The following is a 20,755-nucleotide window of genomic DNA, read 5'->3' as shown; positions in this document are numbered from 1 at the left end:
AGAGGTCCACGCATCCATCTGGGCCGTATCCTTGTTAGCCGGCCCAGGGTGACCATCCCTGGGCCGGAAGGTGGCACACTCCATCAGTTGGCCCGGGATGGGATTCCCGTTGAATAGTCTGAATGCTACTCCTACTAGTCATCCGTTTTTTATTAGAGGTAGATGAAATTTGACCATTATTTCTAAGCGTGTCAAACCAAACATATTCGAATGCAAGAGAGTATTAGTAAAGCTCTTAGTACAAATATAATGATACAATTTTGATGCTAGATTATTTGAAAAATATTGTTGATCAAAATATGCCAATCTAAAGTTAAAACTGACATTTACACTTGAACGAAGGGAATAAAATCATAGAGATTTAGTGTTCCGTTTTTACTATTTAAAATATGAATGAAATAATCCATCTTAGAAACTCAAATTATCTCTCTAATTTTTTAATTTTTTAGTGCAAGAAATATATAACTTCGAGAAAAATTACAGCTAATGTTTTTTTTTCCAAAATGGGCCTAGATTAACCACAGCTGGCTTAAAAGTCTAGTCCAATAAGCTTAAGCCTAAACAAAGAGGGCCTTAGCAGAGCTTGTTTCCAGTACTACTCCATGCGCCTAGCTAGTCTTTTCGGTGATATGATCTTGTAAGACGAATATTTCTTCTCTGTTTAATCATCAAATAGCATAGTCAAAAGCAAAATCACGTGTTCTAAAAAGGAAAAGAAGAAAGCAAACATCACGACTTCAACGGTCGATGTCTTACAAGTACTACTAGCCAATCATTCCAAAAGGAGACTGGAGTTAACGAGATGTGCGCTCAATTGCTCTGAGCCTCTGATGTTCTTCATTAGTACTCTTCAACTTGTAATTAATACATATTTATATCATTTCATTGACAAATCGCAATGAAGCTACTATGATCATCGATCACCTGAGCAGCAATAGAACGAAAGAATTCAATATTTGGCCGAAAGCCAAATCGATTACCTAATATTACGAAGTTTAGCGAATTAATCAAAGAACACCCTATCTAATTCAGGATTAAGGCCATATCCTTCGCACGTGACGTCACGGACACCACCACGCGGCAGCCATGCGTGTACCGCGCCGGGCGCGCGCCATGGCTGCACTCCAAGCTCGCCACGGCGCCGTCCATGGCCGGAGCTAGCGATCGATCAGCTTACGAACAGCTGCGGGAAGGCCATGTGCGGGTGCGGCGACAGCGGCGAGAGCGGCGGCAGGCTGCAGATCCCCTTCAGCTCGTCCCAGATGTCTCCGGCTGCCGCCGCCGCCGACGACGACGACGAGGAGGAGTTCTCCGGCGGCGCCATGATCAGCCTCTCCTTCTTCACCTCCCTCAAGTAGTACTGCTCCTCCGACCTCACCCTCTTGCCTCTTCCGGCGGACATGGCGGCGGCGGGGATAGGGGCGACGGGAGGGGCCCACTTGACGGCGGCGTCGGCGGCGACCTCGTTGGGGAAGTTGAGGATGGCCTTGGACCCGCGGAGCTGGAACGCGGCGCGGTCGTAGGCGCGCGCGGCCTCGACGGCGGTGTCGTAGGTGCCGAGCCACACCCTCGCGCCCTTCCTCGCCGGGTCCCGGATCTCCGCCGCGTACTTGCCCCACGGCCGCTGCCGCACCCCGCGGTACCGCCGGAAGTCGTCCTCCTCCTCCCCCTCCCCCTCCCCCGCGTAGCCGCCGCCGAGCTCGAAGCACTCCTCCTGCTGCCGCGGCGCCGCCGACGCCGCCGCCCACAGGAGCGGCGGCCTCGGGGGCAGCGACACGGGCGCCGGCCTGACACGCCCAGTACCCGGTGGCGAGGGCGACGGCGATGGCGCGAGGACGTGGTGGTGGGCGTCTTCGAGGAGGTGGGCGCGGATGAGGTCGAGGTGCTGGTCCAAGCCGAAGCCGGCCATGGCGCGACGACGCGTAGGTGCTGGGGCTTGGAGGACGCGATCGAACACGTGGTGGTGGTGGTGGTGGTTCGAGGAGTGTGGCGCGCGAGCGAGCGATTTAAAGGGGGAGAGGGGTGGGGGTTGGCGGCTTCGCGGAGGGTTCGAGGCGCACGAAGGGAGGAGGAGGCCGCATCTATCATGTCGTAGTGTTTGTCTTCTCTGGTCCGAGTACTAGTCCCGGTCTCACTTGTGACGACGAGATCAACATCAACGTCGTCTCAACTTGTAGTAGCTGTAGCTAAGGGTGGAGAGTGACTGTTCTAATAGCCACATTGCCCCTTGCGTGCGATGCTTCTGAAAACCATCTCTTTTTTTAGAACATTATGAAAAGCATCTTCTTTTCTTATTTGTCCCTTAAACCCACGACACATCACACCACGCTCACATATGCACAAATTTGTCTTGTAAGACATGCACTCCCTCGGTTGAAAAAAAAAGCCAACTTAGCACTAAGATATGGCACATCCTAGTCTATAGTGGTGTTTGAATCTACTAGGTTGGCTTTTTTTTTTTTTTTGACAGATGGAGTATATGAGATGGAGATGATCCGCGAACACCCGTATACGCGTGGATACGTCTATGAGACAAGCTTATGGTGACGAACGGGATCAGCGTGTCCCATTAAAATTATATGAGTAAATTTCACAAAACTACAGATACTATGACCAAATTATCATAAAACTACAGATTTAACTCGGTGTATCACAAAACTACACATTTAACACCAAATTTATCACAAAACTACACATTTAAGATGAAGTGCCACAAAACTACATATTAGTAACTAAATTATCACAAAACTACATGTTTAGAATCAATTTAATCACAAAGTAATGATGTTTATAGCTCCACCATAACAATGGTGCTAGGGATTTAAACTCCAAAAGTGGTATTTTTGTGATAAGCTCAATATTAAATATGCATTTTTATGATACTTAATCTAAAATCTGTAGTTTTGTGATAAATTTAGTGCTAAATATGTAGTTTTGTGATACAACTCCTTAAATCTGTAGTTTTGTGAAAATTTGGTCAAAATACCTGTAGTTTTATGAAATTTACTCAAATTATATTGAAACCTTGTCACTACGATTTAAATTCTGATAGATAATGATCTTAAATTGAAAAATAAATATAAAGTTAATTGGTCCAAGGTAAAAAGATAATTCAAAAAAAAGCTCTGATAACAAAACTTGATCCAAGCTGTAATCCATTTTTATTAAAATTAAAATTATAAAGTAAGTACAACTCAACATCCGCGTGTTTCTATTCAGATTTTGTTTATCAAAATGTTGAAATGGATTGTTTATTTCACGCTTGGAAAAATGCATTTTCTAAAAAAAAAATCTTATGCTTCATTCCTTATATCATTTGTTTAAAACTATTTGTTAAATTTGTTTATTAAAGCATTTGATATCCTCATAATCAAGTAAATAATTTCTAAAAAGCTCTATAATACGTTTCAAGCTGAGCCTAACCCTTATACACAAATATTTAGACATGAATTTAGATTTTAATTGGGTAATCACTTGTATATGAATCAATGTTGATACATGCATGGCATAGTACCTCTTGTCACACGTTGCCGACCAAGATGCATATGTGCGGGCTGTATCATGGTCCTAGAATGATTTGTACTCCCTCCGTGTATTAGAAGTTACTCCCACTGGATTGACTTTTCTAAACTTAAATTTTTAAAAAAGCTCGACTAAATTTATGAAAAAAATATAGTAATATATATTCGTAGCACCGAATTAGTTTTATTAAATATAACATTGAATATATTATTATAATTATTTTGATTTATGTTGAAAATTTTGTTATGTTTTTTTAAAAAAATTGATAAAGCTAAATAAATTCGACTTAAAAAAAATATGGAACGAAGGTAGCAGTACCCAAAATAAAAATGAGAACGCATGTTAGTGCAACTTGGCAAGTAGCGGAGGCAGGAGATATCGATCGATCGGCTAATGAAAATGAAACCGCATCGTTCGTCTGTTCCTATTGACGACACGACAGTTAAGTTGGCCGTGTCCAGAAAGCATGCAGTGCACGTGCTACTACACGTCTATAGGCAGTACGCGTATCAGGTATGTGTAACCAGTAGAAGAATGCAATTTAATTTTATAACAGCAAAATGATATGGCCTACTTTTCGCCGTGTTTAGTTCCAGAATATTTCTTCAAACTTCCAACTTTTCCATTACATCAAAACTTTCCTACACACATAAACTTTCAACTTTTTCCATCACATCAAAACTTTCCTATACACATAAACTTTCAACTTTTCCATCATATCGTTCCAATTACAACCAAATTTCTAATTTCTCTTAATTTGCCGGTAAATTGACTTGTTTTTTAGTACTACGTTTTTCATCCCCACCCTTTTTTACTTCTTGTTTAGGTCTTTATTGATACAATCTTGATGCACATATTTAAGTACTCCCCCGTCCCATAATATAAGGGATTTGAGTTTTTGCTTGCAACGTTTCACCACTCGTCTTATTCAATTTTTTTTTGAAATTATTATTTATTTTATTTGTGACTTACTTTATTATCTACAGTATTTTAAGCATAACTTTTCGTTTTTTATATTTGTAAAAAAAATTGAATAAGACGAGTGGTCAAATGTTGCAATCAAAAACTTGACTACTGTTTTTTATTAGTATATCTGTAAAACATTAAAAGTATAACTATCGACAATCCTTTCATATAAACTTGGCCAACTATAGCCTACCTTTTGCGGATCAATTCCTCGGTAAATCCCTGTTGGACCCTTGAAAGAGGTTCAATTTATTCCACTTCTATGGATATGTGAAATTAATCCCTCCGACTTCTTCCTTTTGGGCATTAATCGAACAAGATTTGGCTGAACTAATATTATACTCCCTCCGTTTCAAAATGTTTGACACCGTTGACTTTTTAGCACGTGTTTGACCATTCGTCTTATTCAAAAAATTTTGTGAAATATGTAAAACTATATGTGTACATGAAAGTATATTTAACAATGAATCAAATGATATGAAAAGAATAAATAATTACTTAAATTTTTTAAATAAGACGAATGGTCAAACACATACTAAAAAGTCAACAGTGTCAAACATTTTGAAACGGAGGGAGTATATTTATTTCACACTGTCTTGAAATAGAATTTTTTTTTTCTGATGAATTATTTAGATCACGAGTACGTATCTTTTTAAGCTTATCCATCAAAATATTTATTCGTCCCTATAATTAAATAGACAATCCAGTGAATAATAATCCATTTTAATTTGCACCCGTTCAGATGAGACAGCACGCTTCCCGCACGTGTTCTACGGGCCTAACGAACTCAGCAATAGTCACATAGGCATGCAGGGCTTTGTTCCAAACTTCCAATGGTCCAACGTAAACATCCCATTGCATTTACAGTTGGATACATGGACAGTCAAAACAAAAAGACGACTATATATGCGTCATCCATGGGTTTGTAACCTAGCTATAACTGACGATGTCTCTAATTAACCCGTGATTAGCTACTACCTTGGTTAATTAGAACGTTTCCAGGAATCTTCATCTTGCATATAGAGTGTATATATATATATATATATATAACCTTTGTTTTTTAATAGATAATACCGTTGACTTTTTCTCACATGTTTGACTATTCGTCTTATTCAAAAAATTTACGTAATTATAGTTTATTTTGTTACGAGTTGTTTTATCACTTATAGTATTTTAAGTGTGATTTATATCTTATACATTTGTATAAATTTTTTGAATAAGACGAATGATCAAACATGTGAGAAAAAGTCAACGGTGTCATCTATTAAAAAATGGAGGGAGTACAACGGTGCACGGCGGTGAGTATAGACAATAGGAGTCCACGGTGCCGTTCAATCCGAGTCTATATAGAGTGTAGACTTGACTCCCTAACTTCCACGCATAATCAAAGCTTAGTTTAATTTTTTTAGTTTGATTTTAGGATAAAATTATGTTTTTCTTCATAACTTCCAACTCTCCTTTAGTGTACATGCATGTGTGTTTTTCCTAACAAGAGAAGAAGAAGAATCTACCTAAACTTGTTCTTAAAAGTCAAACTTTAAAAATTCAAATATTATTTGGATTACAATTCAAAGTTGCTTTAAATTTTGTTCTTGCAAACATTCTTCACTAGTAATTAAGGGTGTGTTTGCAAACCCTTTTTCCCAACCCATCTCCCTCGTTTTCCGCACGCACTCTTTTCAAACTACTAAACGGTGCGTTTTTTTAAAAAAGTTTCTATACGAAAGTTGCTTACAAAAATCAAATTAATCCATTTTTTTAAAAAAATAGCAAATACTTAATTAATCACGTGCTAATGGACCGCTTCGTTTTTCGTGTTTACTGTGCACTTTAGGAAACTGGAGTAGCGAACACACCCTAAGTACATATATACCAGCCAGCTAGAGTTATACGCAACTAGTCTTCAAATATTAACAAACAATTACTTTAAAAAGAGTCACTTAAATTTGTATCAGTAACACTACTAGCTAGCTATATTTAATTAATTAACTTGGTGATTCTTTACCGGTCAGCTAACGACATGTACAGTATCGAGTTAACGCTCAACAGCAATATACAAATTAGTCAGGCTAGCCGGTCCAAAGTCATACAGGCTAGCATCATGCATATGTAGTAGGAGTATGTGTTCTTTTGCAGTCTATGGACAAGTCGGAGATGACACTGTGAGAGTGGCTGGCTGGAAATGGCAAGAATCAAATTGCTACGCCAGGGTGGTCAAAGAATCAATCAACCAAAGCTGCTGGTCTCATTTGCTCACCTGCCTGACGCTAGCTCAATTAATTAATTAACTAATTAATCTATATAGCTTGTCCTGTTGCGTTACGTTTATTGTGTTAAGCAATTTATGTGCTTAATAAATTCTTGCATCTTTGAAGTCAAACTGACTAGTAAGTAAAAGTACCGACTAGCTAGATAAGCAATCTTAGATTCTAGCTTACAGTGGTGTTGAAAATTTCATAGCAAGATTACCCTGATCGAGTCGATTCTTTTGTTTTTGCCCCTGTATTTTGTGCAGTCGTTAAGTCTATCTATCTACTCCTATCTAAGAATATGAAGAGGTTTGCTTAATATATGAATAGAGCATCAATAAATTAAACGAGATAGGTCAAATACAAAAGTTGTCAGTCGTTAAATCCGATCGTAGTTTAATTGGTTCGACTGCGTCTAGCCGTCTACCGTCGCCGGGGAAGAATAGCACGCATGGCGGTGGAAGCTCGTCGTCGGCGACAGAAATCAAAGCATGATTTGAACGTTCATGGCCGTGGTGAGTTCTTGGTTGGAAAGCACCGTCAGGAGAGGTTGAAGAAACAAAGGTATATGGCATTGGATTGATCCAACGGATAAATATGTGACTGAGATTTTTGGAAGAAACCATGAGGTGATTGGTTGATTAACAGAGACAAGCTAAAAAATTCTTAACCCCACAGTTACGAAAATCGCAAGCTAATCAAGTGCAATAGCATCAGGGATATTAAAATTGGAGTAAATTTCTCTTTGGGTCACATCTTATTATCGATGTAACATTTTATACCAAGTACTTTTACCTTATTTCCATTTAGATCACCTCGACTCTCTTCTCAATCATATGAACAATTTCGAGTACGTTGATTCGTACTCTTCAATGAAATCTCACATCCATATGTAAGATTATGTGTTTTGCATACGACAAGTTGTATGTAGATGGATAAAATAGTTAACGATGGTCCGAAGTGTCACCAATGTAAAAATACACAATTTAAAATGAAAATATTGGTTAAAAGGTGATAAACGAAACATCGATAATAAAATGTTATTTGAAGTAGAGTTTACTCCTAAATTTCTGTCGAACAACGCAACATTAATTAGTTTGTTGCTTGTTTAACCAGAGAATTTTACTACATCTTGTTAATTTTGCTAGCTCTCGCATGTTTTTCTCTTATGAAAATGGTATAGTAAGTGTGCATTTCTTTCAAACTAGAAAAGAGTTACTTTTTTTCTTTTTTATGTGGAGGTATCTAGTACTAGATAGGTGCGTGTAGTTGGGAACAAGGATATGCAAGAAGTGATACTGACAAGCAGGTTTTTCTTTTTCTGTTTATCACAACTCCATAGAAATGAACTATATTTAAAAGGGTTTTGACACTACTACATAGGACCCCATCGGTTACCCATGATTTGTAATAAGCCGTAACGGCTTAAAAAACATCAAAACCAACTTCAAAATTAAAATTTACATTTTAAATTTTAGCAGCGTTTTAATAAGTTAATGTGTAAACGATGAGATTTGCTCCGATCTAACAAAAATAACTCGAGGTAACGGTATCTCATGGTACCAAATCGTTTCGCGGATCGTTAGATCTAAACATAACGTGTATTGTTAGATCTAACGATCGAAAATGATTTGTTGTCGTGAGGTACTGGTATCACAAGGTATCCTGGAACGCAGAACAAAGACTGTACAGGTGCTTCATGGAAAGGTCGTGTACTGCTTGGCGATGCTGTGAAGCTTCCAATATTTTCAAGACGTACGCAACGAGAATCAAGGGTCCTCCTAGTCGCGCCATTCAAAGCACGTCAGGACCTCGACTATATATGTGTACTCCAATTTTAGACGCATGCTTTGCTTGTACGTGTCGGGCATATCATCCATGGTCCTTATTTTGTTTTGTTCGGAAGACTTTTACCCTCACAATCTCACTGCAAACAACTTGTCATAATGATTGGCAAAATATTCTGGCGTTTGCTTCAGCATATTAATAAGCTTCCAAAGTTTGGCAAACAACACTTGTGCTGAACAGCCCGTAGATTTATAAATGATGCAAGATTCTAACAGTTACGGTGAATTTCCTTGCGGTGATATACAATTAAATCAGTAAAATAAAGGAAACGAATTTGCCTCCCTCATAGGCACGCCAGCCGACTGAGACATGGCTCAGGATGAGAAGATCCCCGTTCAGATGTTGAACATGGAATCTTAATAAAGATGATTATTCTATTCTCAATTTCGATTGAATAGACATCCGTTTTATTTCAAGAAGATCCCAAGTACGATACTACCCTGAACATGTTCATTTGAATTATGAACACACACGCACACCGGAAAACTTCGATTTTCAGGATGACAGATATCATCTGACGCACTGATCTGTTCTCCCTCTCTCCCTCCTCCTTAGGGTGGGCTGAAATGGGCAAGGCTGATAAAATGAACATGAAATGCATAAGGCCTTTTTTTTATTTTCTAAATAAAATTGCAGCAGTTGTAAAATATAGCAAGGGCCAGGCCAACCAAAAGAACTCAGGGCCTCATCTTTTCGCTTATGCTTATGCTTATCAGCCAAAATTTAAATTTTCAATATTAAATTTGGAGCTAATTTTGAGATTTTTTTTATCGAACTTTATTTTTCCGCCATTGCTTTTAAATTGCTAAGAACACGCATATAAAAGTTTTATTTACAAATTATTTTTCGTTTACAAATATGCCGTTCCGTGAAACGATGGTTCCATCAGTATTATTCAGCCCAAATAGATGACACGAATGTCGAGGACCACCTTCAATGTCCTAGGAGTAATTTTGTACTGTTTATTATTTTAACAGTTGAAGAATTCGTTCTATCCAGCTTTACGGTCGAGGGATACAAATTAGATCCGATCTTGGGAGCCAGAATGAACGTCCCCCCCCCCCCCCCAAAAAAAAAAAGTATGTCTCTTTTTTTTTTCTGAATAAAATTGCCAGGCCTACCAAAAGAACTCAGTATCATTCGGCCCAAATAGATGACATGAAGCTTCAGCATCAGACTACCATGAATCTAACCAAGACGGCCCAAAATGCCAGCCTATACTCTTCCAATCCAGCCCAAAGAATCTCGCAAGAATATAAATCGCCAAATCAGATTTCTTATTTCTATTCTGAACTTTTGCAACCCAGAATCTCTCCAGCACAAAGCACTTTCTGGTGTTACAGTACAGGGGCAATGCAGGTAGGCTGAAAGCCTGAAACCACCGGCGCAGCTTCCGTGATTCCGTCTCTTCTGCCCACTACACATACAAAACTACAAATGCAAAGTGCATACTTTTATATATGGTTTCTTGGACTGCTTACTATATATCGTCACCACTTTATAACATGTCAAAGGCATAAAAGCAGAGATCTTGCTGGCTAGATAGATGGATCGACACACATAAGGTGACACGTACATGCAAGCTAAAAAGGTTGTGATCGAAAACAAACTCATCTTGAAGGATAGATAAAGCTTATGCTATAGAGTAGAGATGTGGGAGGCTTCTAAAAAAAATAAGAGTAGAGATGTGCATACGAGGCTCCAAGGATGCTATTGATAGAGTTTGCAATATGCAAAAGACGGAAATGAGGTGGAAAGAGAATATCACATATACGTGGCCTTTCACATAGCACTAGCGTCGTTGGAATGTATCTTGAGATTTATGTGCACGTCACCAACTCAAATCGTAAAAGACGGAAGTGAGGTGGAAAGAGAATATCACATATACGTGATCTTCACATAGCATGAGCGTTTTTTGAATGTATCTTGAGATTTATGTGCACATCACTAACTCTTCTATGTTTGGACCCTTTCAGTATTAGCTGAGTTGTGACTATAGCTGGCTACGCAACTAAAGCTTTACAATTTTGCTCAATGTTGTAGCTGTGGTTGTTGCACAGCTGCAGCCCAATTGTATAAAAAAACCTTTTTTATATTTGCATAAATCTTGAGGTATTTTTGAGGCACATATCCAAGAGAATGTAAACCAAACAACCAACTTGGAAAAAAAAAAGAATGTGAAATAGCCATTGAGGAGCAGCAAGTGCAGGGGAGCACCATTTCTACGCCCACACGTGGGGTGTCCGGCGCACTCTCGGCGTTTGGAATTGGAAGTTTCACACGTTCGTCGATGGAACTTATATTTTAAGTGCAAATTGAAACATAACTAATTTGTGCCTTTTGTATTCATCCCATTCCCTGCTCTTTTCCACACTTCCATTATTTGTTCTTTAACAAATTACGGAGTGATTTAAAAAAAAAGAATGCTATTTGTGCTCTGGCAAATGAAGATGCTCTATAGTGGTGGTCCACAGGGACAGGGATGCCGCATAGTCCTACATGGTCAGTTAATAATATACTTGGATCCCTAATTAAGTAATTAGGACTCACCTAAGCCAATGTTGACTTGAAACACACGGATTATACTGCACGGCCCATCGTAATTAGCAAAGGCTAGCTAAGTTACAGTTTTTCACTGGTGCTAACTAATACTCCCTCTCTTTTCATAATGTATTATGGCACCGTTAACATTTAACGTTATGTTTGATCATTTATTTTATTAAAAAGTAGATATTATTTATTTTGCTGTGATTTATTTTATCATCAAAGGAACTACAACATCAACATATTATTTTACACTTTTTTTATTAAATTTTTAAATAAAATGAATGGTTGTGTTATATGAAAAGTTAACGGCATCGTGCGTTAATAAACAGTGAAAGGCGCCGACACGGCGATTAAAGAAGGGAACCGACCAAGATCGTGCTTCGAAGTGTGGCCACTGCAGAGTACTGCACTGCACTGCACTTGCTCAGCCTTCTTCTTCAGAAGAAGCCACCGTCGTTAACACGTTAAGCACGGCGTTTTCCTGGAATAATCCTACCTGCAACTGCATAAAAGTAGGCGAGAAAAAACACCGGGTGTACTAATGGCAGTAATCAAATGGAGGAGATTAGCAATGGCAGGGGTATCATTAGATGCCGGTAATTAAGTAAGTTGATCACTTTGATCTCTCTGTTAATTTACTCATTTGATCTTTTCTTTACCGGTTAAATCACGTTTGTGATGGTGGTTAGAGCAGAGGGTGTCTTTTGGACTCATCTTTCTCCAAGTTGAGCCTTTTTCTCTGACGATGTTGTGTTCTGACAGTGTGCAACGTAGTAGTCCTTCATTATTGTTCACTGTATTGGGTTGGACCAATTCTGATGAGCAAGTATGTACCGTTGGTTCCTCTCCGTTCGTCAGAGCCACTAGATCTGATAATAACTGTTGGGATTGCTTAGAGGAAACTTGGTAGAAAACTTCAGAAAAAAATCACATGTTTGATTTAGATTATTAAGCAGATTATTATTGCAAACATCCACTTGATTATAAATGTAAATGCATATTTTATGAAATAAACTTAACAAATAACTTTTTTTAGATAATACTTAACAAATAACCAAAACAAGTTATCTAAACAGTAGAAAATGCTTTTTCTTAAGAAAACATGTTCCTTTTAATCACGAAGCAAAATAATCAGTTTTAATATTCCAGTAAATAAGTTGGAAAAAACAATGCCTAACATACATAACGGGTTAAACAGAAAGCCTCTTACAACGCAATGTTTGACAAGCTGAAAAGCACCAATAAAACCTTCCCTGTGATATGTCTATTATATAAGATATCCTTTTAAAAGCAAAAAGGGAAAACATGTTGTGTCATAAGTTTGATAGAGAAAAAAAACAGTTATGATCGCACATTTGTGGTGTTTCATGGTGAGCGAAGCAGCTAAAAAGGCTTCAAAAACCTTTTTTAGCTAAAAAAAAGCTTCAAGAACCTCCCAAAAAAACAAAAAGGCTTCAAAAACCAGTTTACCTCAAACTGTGTAGTCACAACCTTCAAAAAAAAAAATCAAAATTACTCGCCATGGCCCCCACCCCCCACACGGCTACCGGGCCAGGAAACACGAAAGCGAAAGGGCGAGAAAAAAAAAATAAAACCAAAAACCACACACAACTGAAGCGAGAATAGAGAGCAAAGCAAAGCGAAGCAGCAGCTGCAGCTCACTCCTCCCACTCGAGTAGAGCAGCCAACTCCTCTCTCTCTCTCTCGCCGCAGCGAGGAGGGAGACGACGGCGAATCGGAGAGGGCGTTAGATCGAATCGGAGAGGAGGGGAAGCGCGCGCGCGCGCTCGCGTCGCGGGTGGGGGGCGATGGGGTGCACGGCGTCGAAGGTGGAGCAGGAGGACACGGTGCGGCGGTGCAAGGAGCGGCGGCGGCACATGAAGGAGGCGGTGGCGTCGCGGCAGCAGCTGGCGTCGGCGCACGCCGACTACCTCCGCTCCCTCCGCCTCACCGCCGCCGCGCTCTCCCGCTTCGCGCAGGGCCACCCGTCGCTCGCCGTGTCGCACCACACCGCGCCGGTGCTCCTCACCACGGCCGCGCCCGCGCTGGCGCCGACGCCGACGCCGCCGCCGCCGTCATCCACGGCGTCGTCCTCGCTCCCGCCACCGACGCCGCTGCTCCCCAAGCACCAGCAGGCGCCGCCGCCGCCACCGCCCACGCAGTCGCATCAGCCGCCTCCTCCCGTGGCGGTGAGGGCTCCCCGCGGCGGGCCGCGTCGCCTCAAGGTGCCGCACATCCTGTCCGACTCCAGCGTCGCCAGCCCGGCGCGGTCGTCGTTCCGGAAGCCGGTGGTGGGGACGCCGTCGTCGTCGTCGGCGTGGGACTGGGAGAACTTCTACCCGCCGTCGCCGCCGGACTCCGAGTTCTTCGACCGCCGCAAGGCCGACCTCGAGGAGGCCAACCGCCTCCGCGAGCTCGAGGAGGAGGAGAAGGCCCGGGGCTACCTCCACCCCCACCACCTCAAGGAAGAGGACGAGGTCGACGACGACGACGACGAGAGGGAGGAGGAGATGCATTGCGGCGGATGGGAGGACGACGACGACCACTACGCGTCGACGACCACCTCGGAGACCAGATCGGAGGAGGGGGAAATGGGGAACAGATCGGAGTGCGGCTTCGCGGCCAGATCGGAGTACGGCGGCACGGCGCCGTCGGAGTACGCCGCCGCGCCGCTGCCACTGCCGCTGAGGAGGAGGGACGAGAGGTCGGAGGCCGGGGACTCCTCCTCCACGGTCACGGCGGCCGCCGAGATGCGGATGGTGATCCGCCACCGCACGCTGGCGGAGATCGTGGCCGCCATCGAGGAGTACTTTGTCAAGGCGGCCGAGGCCGGCAATGGCGTCTCGGAGCTCCTGGAGGCTAGCCGCGCGCAGCTGGACCGCAACTTCCGGCAGCTCAAAAGTAATCAGAGATTCATAGCAGACATATTATGCTTGAACAAAAACTATAATGTGGTTTGAATTGGTGTGGCAATGTACATTTTTAGTGAAAAAACGCAAGCAATTGCTTAACAATTTCACTTAATTTGACTTCTTCTTTTGCAGAGACGGTGTACCACTCGAACAGCTTGCTATCGTCGCTGTCGTCGACATGGACTTCAAAGCCACCATTGGCTGTTCGCTACAAGTTGGACACCAATGCGTTAGAGATGGAGTCAATGGAAGGGAAGAGCCATGGGTCGACACTGGAGCGTCTTTTGGCCTGGGAGAAAAAGCTCTATCAGGAGGTCAAGGTAATTCTGCTCATCGACGCTTGATTACAATGCCATTCTTGACTGCTGGTTAGTGGTTATACTTAATAGATGAGCACACCACTAAAATTGAGGTGTTTGTTTGCTGTGACATTTTTTGTTGCACGCCTCAATCATTCGTTGTCGGTGAAGCATCTTCAAACTATTCACTTGGCTCCACTTGAAAATTATCCAGCTATATATATTTGCTAGAGCATAGTAGTGGACTAACCGATAATTTAGGTCACTGCACAACTTTAGCAGCAATGCAAGTTTAATGAGGTGTAATCTTCTAGTAGCCACCCTTGTTGGATGCTAGAATAGAATGCATGAACTGTTGCACTTGGCATTGCAGCATAGGCCTACCTAGCAGTCAAATAATCAAGGATGAATTGAGGCTAACTTTAACACTTCTGGTGTAGCTTCTAATCGATTAGGTGAAGCTTCACCTCATTTGAAATTGGTGTTTTGAGCAGCCCGCCTTTTGTTCAGCAAATGTGGTAGAAGAATCTGATTCTATTGCATAAAGCGTCTTTACAGAGGTCCTGCACTTGCCTACCCTGGATTCTGAAACAGCTGTAGCATTTGGTTGATAATTTTTCACTACTTTCAGTAAAGGAAGCAGGCACAATACATGGCCATTGATCTCTCAACCACACCTTCATATACCCTTCCTTTATGCTCTTTTTATATCTAAACTACTCCTGTCCTTTGAGATTCTTTGTGGCTTTGTGGGTGAAGGTTTAGATCCTCAAGAAATTGTCTTTACTGCACATAAATATACCTCATAATGCCAAAGGTAGATTTAGCGTATCTATGTCTAAAGCACCAGAGTCCAGAGATGTTTAGGCCTTTAGGGGCATTACCCTTGGTAGGCATGAGACTTATACCATATCTATTCGATAATTGAGTGAGACTAACCAATGTTCTTTTTATTTCTGCAATCTAGAACATAATGGATTCTTACTGTCCGGTGTCTACTAAATGCTTCTATTCTCTAAGCAGTTTATGAAACTTTATTGAAACTATTCCCATATGTATTAACTTTTTACTGCTTCAGGCTAGAGAGAGCGTTAAGATTGAGCACGAGAAGAAGCTTTCTACTCTGCAGAGCCTGGAGTACAGAGGGAGGGATAGTACCAAGCTGGATAAGACCAAGGCCTCCATAAACAAGCTGCAATCGTTGATCATCGTGACTTCACAGGCCGCAACTACCACATCCTCAGCCATTGTCAGGGTGCGTGACAATGAGCTTGCACCACAGCTTGTCGAGCTTTGCTTCGCGTAAGACTTGTTCCCTGTTCTGACATCTATGATACCAGATTTTGCGACATTGTGTGCAAGTATTTAAATTGTATCTGAATATTGATATGCAGGCTGTTGAGCATGTGGAGATCAATGAACCATTTCCATGAGATCCAGAATGAAATTGTTCAGCAAGTCCGTGGTCTGGTAGACAATTCCATGGCTGAGTCAACATCTGATCTTCACCGGCTTGCCACCCGTGATCTTGAGGCTGCTGTCTCAGCATGGCACTCAAACTTCAACCGTCTCATCAAGTATCAACGTGATTATATACGTGCCCTCTATGGCTGGCTGAAGCTCACACTCTTCCAAGTGGACAGTAATATCCCACAAGAGGCTTACACCTCGCTGATCTCTCGTGAACTCACCACCTTCTGTGATGAGTGGAAGCAAGCACTGGACCGGCTTCCAGATGCTTCGGCTTCGGAGGCTATCAAGAGCTTCGTGAATGTTGTCCATGTCATCTACACTAAGCAGGCAGAGGAGATGAAAATAAAAAAGCGGACAGAGACATATTCAAAGGAGCTGGAAAAGAAGACCAACTCACTTCGAGCCATTGAGAAGAAGTACTACCAATCCTATTCAATGGTTGGCCTTGGCCTTCCTGGCAGTGGGCGCGATGGCATTGAAAGCCATTCGTTCGATGCCCGCGATCCTCTTGCAGAGAAGAAAACCGAGATTGCCCAATGTCGGCGGAAGGTGGAGGACGAAATGACAAGGCATGCTAAGGCAGTGGAGGTAACTAGATCAATGACACTGAACAACATCCAAACAGGCCTGCCAGGAATGTTCCAAGCCATAGCTGGTTTCTCAGGAACAGTTGTTGAAGCCCTTGACGTTGTCTGCAGGCGAGCTGGATCGGTGCGGTAGAAGCTTGCGCTGCCAGACTTTCCAAGAAACCGTTCGTTAAGTCTTTTTGGGTGGTTCAGTAATTTATATAGGGAAAATGCAATATATATAGCTAAAATTAGTGATGAGAATATGGGGGAGAAGGCTCCCTTGATGTTTTGCCTTGTTGGGAGTTGGTCATTTTGGTTGTAGATAAATGATTTTACTCAGGATTGTTGATGTTCTTTTGCTTGTCCTGTGAAGTGCAAGGGAAGATTACATTGTACAGATGCTGTGGTCACTTCACCTAGCAAATCTAACGGCGAGTTATGCTTGCACTTCTCCCATGGAAGATAGTAACTAACCATTTGTTCTTCTGGGAAAAAAATGTCAGAATTCTGAACTGAATTAGCTATGTTTCCAGTGGTTGGAGACTTGGAGCTGTCCCTGCATCTTTGTGCTGTCTGACTGTCTGGATGGAGGACATTCGTCTTGAATCTTTGATGTCCCATTTTGGCCCCCATGTAATTAATGTCGTGCTGCATTGTCCAAGATTAACTAAAACATGATCTAGCAACGTCATTGTAGACTTCTGGAGTTTTGGCCAATGCTCTGATGCTCACAACTCACCACAGCCTCTTTTTGTTGTTTGTCTGAAACGACACATAATCATATCTGCTTTTGCACATGCATTTCGTTCTAAAGTTTCGTCTGTTCTTCCTTTCCTACCTGCATCAAGCCAGCAAGTCTGCAACAACTGTAAAAAGGACCTGCCTTTTAAAGTTGCTGTAACTTAGCCGCGAAGGGATTAGTCAAATGCTGTGTCACTACTCATGCATGCCCCTCTTGTCTGCCATAGCTTGCATTGCATGGCATATCTGAATATATCTGAATATCTGATCAGTGATAACTAGTTGCCCCCCTCTTCAACAACATGGTGGCTTGGCTGGCTGGGAGATGAATAGCAGCAAGGCTGGCAATTTGGACCTATGCTGGTTGTTGGACACAGCTGCATCATGCATGACAAGGCTGTTGGTTTGCAAAGGGCAACTACTCTCCTCCCTTTCTTTCTTGTGAAAGGGCATGAAAAAGTGGTTGTGGCATTCATCTCCATGGCATATGCATGATACTAGTACCACATTGCTTGATTTGATGGCTGGAAGCATGGAGAGAATTCTTGGGGCATATGGTATCAACATGTGCCACCTTTTCTTTTTTGCAAACAAAAACTGCTCCTCACTGGTTTATGAAAAAACCGATAAAAAAACTTGGTTTACGAAAACTGATAAAAAAACCGATGACTTTCAGTTAATGCTAGAAAAAAACAACTAAAACCGATCGGTTTCCACAAAATGACCGCTGACGATTTCATGAAAACCGATCAATTTTGTGAACTCTGGTTGGGTCCCCACTGCTGTTTCATGCCCAAGTTGTGAGATGATTTGTGGGCTAGGGCAAGGGTCCAAAAAACACACTCTCATGCTGGATAGAGAATCTGGTGATAAAGAAGTGTGTCTGGTTTTGTATGTAGCTGAACCTTTTGCAAGTGTAGGTGTTAATTGGGTGTTTTGGACCAGACAATACCATGGCACCTATAAGTGGGTGCTTCTATTGTTACACGAGAGAGGATAAGAACTTGGAAGAGACATGATAGTGGCAGGCAAGATCACAGTTTTTTTTTTCCTTTTTTTTTACTCTGGTCATGCATTGTATGATGATGTTCTATATGGAACAGAGCTAATGATGTGGTGTGGCTTGTGATGGGCTCTACGCCTATGGGCTATGGCCATGTGCATGACAAAACCAATGATGATGCATGCTCACTCGATCATTTCTGTGAGCAATAAGGTCTTCAAAATGAGGCTTTGATTGCTAATTCTGGTTGCAAAACATTAGAAAAAAGAAAGAAATTCATAATATCATGAGTCCATAATAGTAAATTTTTAGGCAAATCTATGCATATGATTTCCATACAACATCTTATCGAAATATATAAAAAGGATATCAGTGTTCTGCATTGTTAAAGAAACCCGCCTGCCTCGAGGTATGGCATGCAGTGTGGAACTAAGTAGGATCCAAATACAAGAAAGTGAACACTATTGTGAAACAAATTTCTAGGAGATAAGTTTTTTTTGACCAATCCAAATCGGAGTAGAGATAAAATATATCCCTCCTAAGACCCTTGTATATAGAGGGGCAGTATGAGACATCTATGACGGGCTTGTATTTGAGATTAGATCTATGATGAATAGAGGACTTCATCCCACACATGTGTACATTGTCTACTTCTGTAATGTTCTTAATGATAAAGAAAAGCGCCACAAGTGTTCTACATCTTCTCATGTCTCTACTGCTGTACAAGGGACGGGGAACGGATCCGATGATCCACTAATAGGCGCATTGGTTTACAACAAACATAATGCGGTGAAATTATAAATATAGGATCCAAGTACCAGTATCTCTAGGTAGAGATAGAAAGCGACGCGCCATGCGTGCCATGGACCAGTATGCAAGTATGATCGAGAGAGCAAGCGGTGACGTACCAACGAGTGCACGAGGCCGGTCGTCGCCGACGAGGGAAGCGGCGGAGGCCTCGCTGGCACCGGCGGCGCCATGAAAGCATTGGTTCGGCGGTCGCTGCCCTCTTTAATTTCAAGTTTTGGAACCACAACCAAAAATGATATAAAAGGCCCAAAATAAAACACGCTCCAACGAAAGTATTGATGGGCAGTGTATGTATCTATACAGGCCTAGTATTAATGGGCCGGACCAAATGGCCCAAATCCGTAGCTCATTATAATGGGCCTTTCTTCCGGCCCAGTTTGGCCTGTCAAAAAGTCCACCGGGTTTTGCATTTCACTGCACTGCAGCAAGCCAGCAACTCGTACAGGCAGCAGCATTGATTGGCATCAGATCACGGATGTTGCTGATTCATGGCGATTCATCCAGTGCCCGTTACGAAAGCGTCAGTGAAAGCCATTTACTACGACCTCGCGTACCACGCAATCCTGACAAATCACATCGATCCACGCACGAAAGAACAGATCGATCCATCCATCGAGCAGCAACACACAAAAATCAATTCATGGAGTAATTGCCTGCACAATTGCAGCAGAAAATCAATTCCGAATTAATTAATTAGGTCATGTTTAGATTCCAACTTTTTTTCTTCGAATTTCTAACTTTTCCGTCACATTAAATATTTAGACACATATATGGAGCATCAAATGTGGACGAAAAAAACCAATTGCACAGTCCGACTATAAATTACGAGACGAATCTTTTGAGTCTAATTACACCATTATTTAACAATGTGATGATATAATAAACATTTGATAATGACGGATTAATTAGGATTAATAGATTCATCTCGCAGTTTACATGCGGAATATGTTTTGTTATTAGTCTAAGTTTAATCCTTTAAATATGGAGAAAATCCCCTGTGTATCATTGAAAGTTCACCTAATCCCTTCTGTACCTGTGAATTTTGCTCAATTCCTTACATACCCCTGAATTTTAGTTTGTATCCCTTCCATGCCCTTTCCGTTAGTTGACCGTTAAATTCTTATGAAAAAGTCCATTTTGCCCTTTGGTATAAAGAAGCATATAAATTAACATAGTATATTGTTGGAGCATATAAATTTGTTATATGAGACTATTATGTTTATGAGATAGTTATGCACCATATTATTTGCGATAAATATACTTTTAGATATGACATAAAAAATTAATATTAATTTATTAGTTATTAAAAGATTTTTTTTATCATATGTGTTCTGGAGTAATAAACAAATCTGTTGTATTACTATGAAAACACATATGCTACATAAAAGAACTTTTACTTTTTATATCATATGTAAAAGTAAATTTGTTACCAATAATATAGTGCATCACATATTCATAAATATAATAGTCTTATCCAATAAATTTTTACATTCCAACAATATACTTCATTAATTCATTATGTTTCTTTATAGCAAAGGTCAAAATGGACTTTTTCAAAAGAATTTAACGGTCAACTAGCGGAAAGGATATGGAAGGGATCCAAACTAAAATTCAGGGGTATGTAAGGGATTAAGCAAAATTCAGGGGTATAGAAGAGATTAGGTGAACTTTCATGGATATATAGGGGATTTTCTCTTAAATATGTGTCCCTGTGAGTAAAAAAAAATTTTGGCCAAAACAACTAAACACGGCCTAATTAACGATCGTTCAATGCATTGCAATTTGGCAAAGTTTCAAGAATCATTCATGGCGGCGT

General features: G+C 41.3%; 2 protein-coding genes across 2 annotated transcripts; one reads left to right on the top strand and one right to left on the bottom strand.

Annotated features, from left to right (window-relative positions):
- Nucleotides 1-794: 794 nt before the first annotated feature.
- Nucleotides 795-1,979, bottom strand: LOC4349395 (ethylene-responsive transcription factor 5). Its single transcript, XM_015759384.3, has one exon. The coding sequence runs from the start codon at nt 1,907-1,909 to the stop codon at nt 1,169-1,171; it is 741 nt and encodes a 246-aa protein (XP_015614870.1). The 5' UTR covers nt 1,910-1,979; the 3' UTR covers nt 795-1,168.
- Nucleotides 1,980-12,750: 10,771 nt separating this feature from the next.
- On the top strand, nt 12,751-16,782 carry LOC4349394 (protein ROLLING AND ERECT LEAF 2-like). The gene is made up of 4 exons (XM_015757471.3): nt 12,751-14,033; nt 14,177-14,364; nt 15,422-15,645; nt 15,738-16,782. Exons 1-4 carry the CDS (start codon nt 12,941-12,943, stop codon nt 16,534-16,536), a joined length of 2,304 nt encoding a protein of 767 aa, XP_015612957.1. The 5' UTR covers nt 12,751-12,940; the 3' UTR covers nt 16,537-16,782.
- The last annotated feature ends 3,973 nt before the right edge of the window (nt 16,783-20,755 follow it).

The sequence above is a fragment of the Oryza sativa genome, chromosome 10, assembly GCF_034140825.1.
Source record: "Oryza sativa Japonica Group chromosome 10, ASM3414082v1".
Classification (NCBI taxonomy): domain Eukaryota; kingdom Viridiplantae; phylum Streptophyta; class Magnoliopsida; order Poales; family Poaceae; genus Oryza; species Oryza sativa.
Note: the sequence above shows the minus strand (reverse complement) of the source record. Positions and strands in the feature narration are given on the sequence as shown.

Coding starts and splice junctions, on each gene's coding strand:
- LOC4349395 (XM_015759384.3), bottom strand. CDS start 1,909: ATGGCCGGCTTCGGCTTGGACCAGCACCTCGACCTCATCCGCGCCCAC.
- LOC4349394 (XM_015757471.3), top strand. CDS start 12,941: ATGGGGTGCACGGCGTCGAAGGTGGAGCAGGAGGACACGGTGCGGCGG. Junction 14,034..14,176: donor CAACTTCCGGCAGCTCAAAA/GTAATCAGAGAT, acceptor CTTCTTTTGCAG/AGACGGTGTACCACTCGAAC. Junction 14,365..15,421: donor AGCTCTATCAGGAGGTCAAG/GTAATTCTGCTC, acceptor TTACTGCTTCAG/GCTAGAGAGAGCGTTAAGAT.